The following is a 10,703-nucleotide window of genomic DNA, read 5'->3' as shown; positions in this document are numbered from 1 at the left end:
TAGTATTTCTGACCACAAAAGATGCAACATGAAATTAAAGTGGTCAAAAATGTTAAATTTTTTGGAAGGAGAAATCTATCAGTCTTCTTTAGGACTTCTTACTTTTGTCTGTTTTTTGTTTTTGCTTTGGTGTTTGTTGTTGTTTGTTTGTTTGTTTTTGTTTTTGCTTTTAGAAAGGCTTTCTCTAATTTAAGATTATCAGTTCCCAAACATTCGTCATTTGGTTTGGCTAAATCTTTAACCCATCTGAAACTGCATTATTATTGTTACTATTATCATTATTTAATATCAGATGGGATGGGGATGGAGCTCCATTTTTTTAGGGTTATGTATTGCAGGTGACAAGAAACAAACTAGCAGTGGCTTAAAACAGATATTTATTTCCCAGGTAAAAATCCAAATAGATGGTCCAAGCTCATATAGTTCTCATATATCACGTGTGCCTGACCCTGATGACCCAAGATAGTGGCATCCAAGTTTCAGGCAACTGGAAGAGGAAAACAAGAAGGATGCATATAGGTTCAAATCTCTAGGAAAGTTCCCAGAAGTTACCCTACAACAATTTTGCTTATCTAATTAGCCACAATTTAGTTACATAGCTCTAAAGGAAGCTGGGAAATGTAGTCTTTATTCTGCAAGAACAAATGAACAGCTAAAAATGGATACTGGGGGCAGCTAGCAATTCTGTCAGATTATCCCTTTGACCTGTGTAAATGCACCCTTCTTAGCACACAGGGTAGTTTCCCACCCCTCCCTAAGGAGATACCCCAAATACCTACCCTCTGACTGCAGTCACCTCAAAGTCCAAGACCTCTGGGTATGTAGGTTTCCTCATCAGGAACAAATGCATCTCCTCAGTGTCCAGCAACCATAAATTAAAAGATGCTATCCACCCCAAAACACCCACTATAAAGTGGAGTTGTAGGAAAAGAATAATCACGATTCAAAAATGGAACAAAGTGGAAATCACCTATCATAGTTGCTTATCAAATACCACTCTGCAGTTATTTCAAGGTCCTCCTAGTCAGGCAATAAAGTGAGTTCCTTGGTTAGCCCATGGAGCAGCCCTGATTCTGCTCTTTGGGAAAAACTCCTTGTCCATTCTTCCCAGGAAGATTTCTCATTTTCTTTAAAAAAAAAAAAAAAAAAAAAAAAAATCTTCTATTTGTTTCTGAGAGAGCAAGCGTGTGCAGGGGAGGAAAAGAGAGAGAGGGAGACACAGAATCTGAAGCAGGGTCCAGGCTCTGAGCTGTCAGCACAGAGCCAGACACGGGGCTCGAACCCACGGAACTGTGAGATCATGACCTGGGCTGAAGTCAGACCTTCACCGACTGAGTCACCCAGGCGCCCCAGTTTCTCATTTTCCATTACCATTCCTGGTTACAACTGGGACTGATTAGGGAGGCCACACAGTTTGCCTAGAATCGTACCTGTTTACACCTATTATCCGTGCAATTATTAAAGCTCCCCTTGCTCTCTCAAAAGTACCCAGGTTTGGGTAATAAATTACATAATCATCCCATTCCTACATTCAGTTCATAAGGAACTGAATTCTGCCAACCACAAGAGCTTGGAAGGAAACCCCGTCACAGGTGAGATTGCAGTCTACGACATCACTTTGATTTCGGCTAGGTGAGACCCTGAACAGAGGATCCAGCTAAGAGGTGACTGGACTCCTGACCCATGGAAACTGTAAGATAATGAATCTGCCTTGTTTTTAGATGTCACCTTTGTTATAATCTGGTACACAGCAATAAAAAACTAACACACCTTCTGAAACAATGGGTTTAAATGGGAAGGTAATATCCTTATTCTCATCCTTGCCTTCAATGTTGTCCAGCTTATGTTATCACTTTGGAACTGCAGTTTAAACATTACAAGTGGAGAATGATCAATCCTGGCAGTTTCAGGAAATCAATAATTAGTACATGCAATCTACTAATCAATAATTAGTACATGCAATCTTTGAAAGATCCAATGTTGCAAGAAACCCAACTGGGTTCCTCTCCTCAAAACATCCCAGACACAGGAGGGATTAAGTTCAAGCTGTTAACCCTTTCCTTCCATCTCAGCTGGGAGATTATCTTTAGCCTGAGGGCACAGTGGGTCACCATTCTGAATCTTCTGCCATCTTCCCCATTCTACTTTCCAAGGCATTTGAGGCAAGAATTTGTTTTGTCAGGGCCTAACAAGGGCCACTGGCTTTCTAGCTTAGCTTTCTAGCTTGCAATATCCGTGTCCTGAATCCTCCAACCAATGGAACAATATTCCTTTCCTCTAGGGGGCTGTTCTTGATTGTTACAAGGATTAGGTGTCATTGGCCTTTGGGGCAGAGGTGATAAATGCACCAGAGTGCAGGGCTTGCACATTGCACTGTATTCAAATGTCAGTAGACCCATTGACAGACATTGCCTTTAGCCAATGCCACCACCTTTTAGGTTTTGTTACCTGTAGGACCCCACTTCTGGTACCAAATTGTATGTAGAATGAGACAGAAGTAATTTTTAAAAACAGCAGTGGCTTAAATAAGGTACAAATTTATTTACTTTTCTAAGTCCAATCAGGCAGTCCAATATAGGTAAGTCTTTCTATAGTGTCATGGGACTCCAGCTTCATAGGATCTGGTTTTCAACTACCTATTAGACTCTTAATTATTGTTTTGTGGGTGCTTATTAGACATAAGAAAAATTAACCACTTGTCAAAAAAGTGGCAAACAAGTTTTCTGTGGGTGGTTTTTCTTTCAACTTTGCTTAGAGTATTTTAAGCCATACACAAAACCTTGATTTTTATGAAGTCAAATATATTTATTGTATGGATTGTCAGCTTTGTCTTACAAAGGTCTTCTAATACTCTTTTGAAATTACTTGAAAGTTGTTACCATGATTTCTTCAAGAACTTTTATAATTTATACCATTAGATCTTTGATCCAATTTCAACTTGGTATGAAGTGTGAGGTATGGATCCAAATTTATTTAGTTTTTCCAGCTGGCTATTCTATTGTCCCAACACCACTTACAGAGTCATTCATCTATACCCCATTGATCTGAGATCCTGCCTTTAAAATCAGTACTGATACAAAATTTTATAAAATATTTCACTGGGAGGATTCTGTGTTTCTTTCCTTTACTCTGCTAATGCAATGAGTTACATTACTAGATTTGTTTACAAGGAATAATCATTGCATTCCACTGATAAATCTTATTTGGTCATAAAGTAACATGCTTTATCAGTACAGTAGTAGATTTGGACAGTAGTTCCTTTAACTTTACAGAGAAGATTCATCAATAGTTTTTTGGTGCTTTTATTTAAGGTTATGTATGCCAGGTTCATTAAATGTATTTCTATCTCTTTCTGACATCCAGGAAGTCTAGAGCACAGAAATGATCTGCATATGGAAAGTCTGATCAAGTTCACTATAAAACAATATGGGTCTAATGACTTTTTAAAGAGGTATTAGTAAATTTCCTCCTCAATTTATTCTATGGTTATGACCTTCATCATTTTTACTACCTTCATTTGGGTCAATTGTGTGTGTTTGTGTGTGTGTATATCCTCTCATACAGAGTTCCAAATGTGTTGGCCTAAGTTCTATTTGTTACAAAATATCAGACATAAAAAAATTGAGATTATTGTAACAAACATCTGCTTACCCATCACCTAGTTTACAAAATAAATTCTTACAGATACAATTGAATTCTCCATACTGTTCCCCAATCCCGTTCCCATATGTTCCTCCCCAAAATACACTATTCTGTTTGACTCCACTCCTTGTCTTATACATATGCTGTACATAAAAGTCTCGGAAGTTTTAAAATTTACACTCAAAACTGTACTTACCTTTCTGCAACTTGCGTTTTTCTCTCAATATGTATACTATGTTGCTATATGAAACTCTAGCTGAGGAGTTTTTAACAGCTGTATGCTACCCCAGCGTTAACAAACCACAGTATCTGTATTCATCTGTGTTGCTGGATATTTAGACCGGCTTAAGGTTTTCCCAATACAAGTCTCTGGCATTTCCTTTTTATTTTTTTCTCCTTTGTGACGCTCCAAAATAAGGGGGAAATGACTGCACATGAGAATTTTTTTCTACATTTGAGATATTTTCAGTTTCCTGGAACAATGATCTCCTATATTTTCCTGGGCATTCTGAAAGTAAAGTCTTCCTTAAGGGTCTAATTTATACCTAAGAGATCCGTGGCTCCTTGGTATTTCTCTTTAGCCTTCCTTTGGGAAGCAAGATGCAACCCCTCGTTTTCAAGTATAAGTCTGGAAGAGATGTGCATCAGTGTTCATTCAGATTCTGCTAACCTAGCAGAACAAAACTTGAAGGCAATGAGGAAGACAGTGACTTTTACTGTTCAGTCATGACTTCCAGAGGTATCCTTTTAAGAGAACTCCTTTGATATTTATTTGGTTTAAAAGCTGGGCATTTCACAAATTTCCCCAAGAAATTATCTTCTGAGACATACCAACCAACTTTGTTTCCTTAATGGTCTTCTATTAATCAGAGAACTTTAACTTCGTGTTAGTGAAGGTTTGTTATGAGAATGAGTGGCTGATTTGACATCTGTGATATATGTATTCTCTAGCCAGTTTAAGTAAAAAAAAAAATTATTCTGTTACAGTTCTAGTACACAAGAATAAAAGGAAAAAAAACCACTGTATGTTAAAAATGACATTAAACTAAGCAGTTTTCTTAGATTATACCAAAACTAGGGATAACATGTTCTAGTTATCTTATTAGCCATACTCTCTAGTTTTATAAGAACACTTACTTTCATTTTATCCTTTCTGTTGATTTCATTTATACTGAGATATGTATAAAAGCAAAGTCACATTTAGTTTTCAACTGGATAATGCTGTCTGACCCATGACATACCAGGGAGCCAGCTACACTAGAAACCCGTTAGCTGTATTCTGATACTCCATTAAGGTACAAGAGGATTTCCTGCCTAAGTTGCATACATACTTACAAAATATATGAGTGTGCATTCCAGGAAAACTTCCTCAGCTGGCCATTTCTTTACACACTACCTTAGGGGATGCCTGGATAGCTCAGTTGGTTAAGCATCTGACTCTTGATTTCAGCTCAAGTCATGGTCTCAAGGGTCCTGAGATCAAGCCCTGAGCTGGGCTCTGCGCTGACAGCCTGGAGTCTGCTTGGGATTTTCTCTCTCTCCCTCTTTCTCTGCCCCTCTCCCACTCTCTCTCAAAATAAATAAACTCAAAAAAAAAAAAAAAAAAAAAAAAAAAAAAGCTACCTTGTTAACTTAGGTTTGAAGTTTATCTTGTAAATACTCTTATTTTGTTACCCATAGCACACCTTCCAAAATAGAAACAGTCTCAAGGTGTACTAAGATACGAGTACCCTCAACCCTTAGAACAGGTGGCAAACAGCCTAATCCATTTTTCCCAGATATGCCTTAAAAATATCATCACTTTCTTTTAAAAAATATTTATTTATTTTGAGAGAAAGAGCACACACAAGTAGAGGAGGGGCAGAGAAAGGAGAGAGAAAATCTCAAGCAGGCTCCAGCATTGTCAGTGCACAGCCAGATGTGGGGCTCAAACCCACAAACTGTGAGATCATGACCCAAGCCAAGATCAAGACCCGGACACTCACCCGACTGAGCCACCCAGGCGCCCCCATCACTTTCTATATATGTTGTGATGTGAAAAAGTTTAAAGGACACTGCCATAGACTCATCACTACTTTATAGATTCCTTCAGGAAACAATTTTATATTTTGAGTCTACAATGCCTAGAATGGCTGGTTCTCTGAACACAGTGTGGTTAATCTTAAATGATCTGACATTAGTTTCTAATACCAATTAGGCCTTAAAAGTTTTACTGGTTCTTTTAATTTTAATTGAATATTTTGAATATTCTTCAATAGCCAGCTAGCACTACTGGCCAATCCTACAATAAAGCTTTTGTGTAACACTCAGAATATCAAATTTGAAGATGTCTGTACAAAGTCATGCCTTTAAAAAATTTTTAGTTTCAAGGACAAAAATACTACAACTTAGGAATACCAAGTACATTGTGCTGTTGCTTTTAAATAATCTATCCTAGAGAACTGAAAAGAAATACATATCCTTCTCAGGATGTTTCACAGCACACACGTAACTACAAAATACCTGTGTTAACTGTTGCCAAAACATGCCTTTATATTTTACACCCACTATCTGGCAAAGGCACAAACTGATTATCAGCATGGAAGGTCTTCTCAAAGGATCTTACACCATTCCAAAGTTCTTGGTGTGAATTCAGTAAAAAATGATTTTAACAACAGAAAGGGCCATCCAAACGCTGTGGCATTTATCTATAGTTGTTTTCACTTTCCTAAGAATTTCACTTTTCAAGAACACTCTTAATGAACCAGAACTTCCAGGACACCTTTTTAAAAATGTTCCTGGTTCCCATTTTAGTTTCCAAAATCCCAAATGAAGAAAGCCTCATGAATATCTGTACCATATATTTACCTAACTCATACAAATGTATTATAAATGTGTATTTAGGAACAGTCCTGAAAAACAGCACTGATGTCAGAATACTTACTTATACACCCACAGCAACCCCAGGCTTCACAGCTGCTTGAACTTCTGTCCCCTCCTACTTTAGCCAGTAACTCTCTTGATCATATTGTTATGACTAATAAGTGTTAACTCCTCAAAATCTCAATTTTAAACACATCACCCTAACCACTGCTTCCTGCATTTCTGGGTCATTCCCTTCTAGTACCCCAACTCTAACCATATATAATCCACTGATTGTACCCCATTCTCACTATCCCTCCCTTCCTTTCTTGGCCTCATTTCCCCCGCTTACCTACCTTAAATTCCACAGGTGATCATTACAACCCTGTCCCCCTCTTCCTGTGGTTAGTCAGGCTCTCTTGGCAAAACCACAACTTTGGTTAAATTCAGTTCATCTACTCTATGCCTGCACCCATGCAGCTTTATGCGCTTAAGAGAGCCATACTCACTGGTCTCACTTTAAATCATCACTAACCTTGAATCAGCCTTCACTCTGCCTGGCTACCAAACCCTGTTGCCCAGGCCCATTCACTCCCCCATTCTTCCAGCCAGGAGTACCCCTCTACCTCCTGTCTCCAGTATCTAACTGCTACATGGCATTTCCCCTTGAAATCTAAAACCAAGCTCCTGACCAGCCTTTCCCCTCAAATCTCCAATTTCTCAACCCCAAAATGTCTCTGACATCTCTCTTTATCTCACATTCTGCAATTAAACTTTGGGCAAATCTTCTTGATTTCACCTTTAACATATACCCAAAACTTACCACCTCTGTAGCCGATAGCTACCACCTCAGACCAAGTCAGCATTTGCTCTCAACTTGGGTCAGCCTCCTAAGTGTTCCCCTAATTTTGCCCTAGCCTTCATACTTCAGCCTTAAGGCATCACCTTCAAGACAACTGCATGTATTTTCAAGACAACACTCTAGACCATAAAATAGCCAAAGTAATTGACCTTCAGGGGATACACACCATGACAGTCTAACTGATATGACTGAGCTAGCCTATTAAGATTCATCTAGTACTTAGCTCAGAATTATCATAAGACTTTTGAAAATGTCTTTTTAAAAAGGGAAGAGATAAAATAACATTGCTAATTCATTTTCTTCAGAAATCCCAATATGGCAAAACTTATATTTTAAAATTAGAGAAAACAATTTAACCAAAACCATCAAATTTCATATTAAATTCTCAATGTTTTCAATGCCCAACACTGATTTTTAAAAAGGAATTAAATAACATGCTTTCACTGAGAAATTTTTAAATTCTATACAATTCAAGCTAATGAAATATTTTATTGTACATAATAAAAGTGGTGTTTAAAAAAAAACACTTCCAGGCCCAGACATCTGCAGGAGTATGTGAGGAAGGGATTCCACTGGAGTATAATAAGCAATACTCGATTGAATGAAACCATAAATCCACCCCACTCTCTATAGTAAATACTAACATTCACCACAGGTTTGAAATCCTGTAGCATCAGTACATGTATACTTTAAAATATTACAAACATGCTTATGATGCATAGGAAGACGGAAAAATTTAGACTGTAATGCACACCATATGTACTCCCAGCTTTTCTAATTTACAACCAGTTAAGAATCACAATATCCAAAGAAAGTATTTTAAAATAGTATGTGACTCACTGATAAGTGATATTCTACTCAAATAAATAGGAAAATTTTCATTTTAATGTCACACTGAATTTCAGTACTTTTCAATCCAAGGAAAGAAATAAACTGAGACATGGTCATGAGTTCAGGATTATATATATTACAATTTGCCTTGTTATAATACATTTGTGGCTTTATGATAAAAATAACTCAGGGACATATGGAATTCAAGCTAATTTGCGTAACTGTCACAAGAAAAGAAGCATTAAATGCATTTCTGAAATAAGTATTTTCATTTAATTTCAGAATCTCAAAACAGCATTAGACCTTGGCCTCGTTTAAAAAAAGTTTAGTTAAACACTAAGCTAGCTAAATAACCTTCTTGAAAGGTTCAAACACAATTGATATAGAAAATGCTTTCCCTCTAACGTCAATCTTACATAAATGGAAGAGGTGAGGGGGAAAAGGTAGACAATTTCTTTAGCAGCATATTTGGCTAAATCCATCAACCACCTTATAGAATGTCCATTATTGACCCCATTAAAAAGAACTGGGCAAATATCAAAAGTTACCCACTTCATAAACCAAAAGACAATAATTTTAGGGTTACGATAAGTAAAATATTTTTGAAAACTTCAAAAACTTTTAACATTAAACTAGAGGAATCATCTCTTAATTGTAAGAAAGATAGGTATAACAGAAAGTAAAAGACATTTAAACTTAACTGATTTTCAATCCTCTGTGAACAAAAGAAATGAGAAAAATAATGGTTGATTAGCTAAGCTTTGTGCTCTAACCAAACTAATTAATTACAGTGATTTTAAATGGCAACAGCCCACCTGACTGGGTAGCTTGACAGTTCTGAATACTTTTGCAATGATTTTTTTTAAAACGCAAAGACACTAAAATGATCCGGTCATGCAGTGTTCATCTTATGCATTCTGCATCTCTTTGCCAATCTTGTAGCTAAGGATCTTGTTCCAATCGATCTTAGTGCGTGTAACTGGCAACTGTCGACGTAAGGCTTTGAAAGTAGTGTCCGACATTGTCTGATAATTCTCACTGATGGCGGTCTATGAAAAATAGTAGTTAAAGTTTAAAAAACCATCGGAACAGAACAATTTATAAAATACAAGAGATGTCTTAGGAAAAATCTTTATTTAAGCAGCCTCTTTCACTGTTTTTAAAAAGTAGGGAAAAAAAAGTAAAATAAAAACCCCAATGTGGTTTTAAATGCTATTTAAAAGCAGCTAAGAACAAGCTTATTATTTTTTTAAGTAAGTTCTATACCCAACATGGGGCTTGAACTCACAACTCTTGAGATCAAGAGTTGCTCTTGTGCTCTACTGATTTAGCCAGCCTGGTGCCCCTAAAAGAAGACTCTGATCATTATGAATAATTAAATTTAATGAAATGAACTTGCAAATTAGATTTGATATTTGTGTGTCCTCATTGTGAATCTATTTTACTATTTCACTCAGAACAATTTTATAAATTACTGTTTGCAAGGACCAGAAATGTGGCCAATCCACAAATTAAATGCCTAAGTTCAAGAGTGTAGTTTAGAAGCTGATAAATAATGTAAAAAGTAGAGTATAAAATGAAATAAGAGCTAAGAAAATTATACATAATCCAATTGCTTTGGGAAATACTGCATAAATTGAAAATTTCAATCAGAAATAAACATTTAAAATCTTAGCATATTGTGACAAATACTCAGAAATTACAGTTGGCTACAACAGTTTTGGCTACATTTTTGTAAGTTTGCCACTGAAACAAAAGAAACAAAAAGCCCAAAACACTGTATTTTATTATAGTGAAACAATGAAAAAAAGTCAGGCTTATGACTGAAATTAAAATTTCAGTGCCATAATTTATCAGCAAATATAAATCATGTAATAGTTTTGAAAATCATACCTGGTACTCATTTTCTGCAGCTTCTACAATCTTTATAAATTCTTTTGCTGTCTGCACCTCATTCTGAATAAAAAACAAAACCAAAAGTAAATAGTAATTTAAAACTACACTATTTCAGTTTTCCAATTTTTTTGACTATAGTTGACACACAATGTTACAGTAGTTTCAGCTGTACAACATAGTGATTCAACAAGTTTATACATTATGCTGTGCTCACAAGTGTAGTTACCATCTGTCATCATACAACACTACTATAGCATTATCGATTATATTTCTTATTCTGTGCCTTTTATTCCCATGACTTTATTCCATAACTAGAAGCCCGTATTTCCCACTCCTCTCCACCATTTTGCCCATCCCTCACCTCAACTCCCTCTGGCAATCATCAGTTTGTTCTCTGTATTTATATCTGCTTTTTGGTTATTCATATATATTTTTTTTTAGATTCCACATGAGTGAAATCCTATGGTATTTGACTCTCTCAGTTTGACTTATTTCACTTAGTATAATACCCTGCAGGTCCATCCATGTTGTTGCAACTAGCACAATCTCATCCTTTTTAATGGATATGTAATATTCCGTTATCTGTGTGTATAACTGTATATACATAATTGTGTGTGTACACGTACACACA

The 10,703-nt window shown here is 36.3% G+C and overlaps 1 protein-coding gene across 1 annotated transcript in view; it reads right to left on the bottom strand.

The window, feature by feature from the left end:
- Positions 1-8,208: 8,208 nt before the first annotated feature.
- The window catches only part of CAPZA2 (capping actin protein of muscle Z-line subunit alpha 2), a 59,434-nt gene continuing 56,939 nt past the window's right edge, over positions 8,209-10,703 (bottom strand). Inside the window, exons 9-10 of the mRNA XM_078440224.2 lie at positions 10,070-10,132; positions 8,209-9,225 (exon numbers count right to left, since the gene is read on the bottom strand). Coding sequence (XP_078296350.1) covers positions 9,085-9,225; positions 10,070-10,132 — 204 coding nt within the window. The 3' untranslated portion in view covers positions 8,209-9,084. The remainder of the gene's footprint in view (positions 9,226-10,069; positions 10,133-10,703) is intronic.

This window comes from Panthera onca, chromosome A2, assembly GCF_046562875.1.
Source record: "Panthera onca isolate mPanOnc1 chromosome A2, mPanOnc1 haplotype 2, whole genome shotgun sequence".
NCBI classification, from domain to species: domain Eukaryota; kingdom Metazoa; phylum Chordata; class Mammalia; order Carnivora; family Felidae; genus Panthera; species Panthera onca.
Note: the sequence above shows the minus strand (reverse complement) of the source record. Positions and strands in the feature narration are given on the sequence as shown.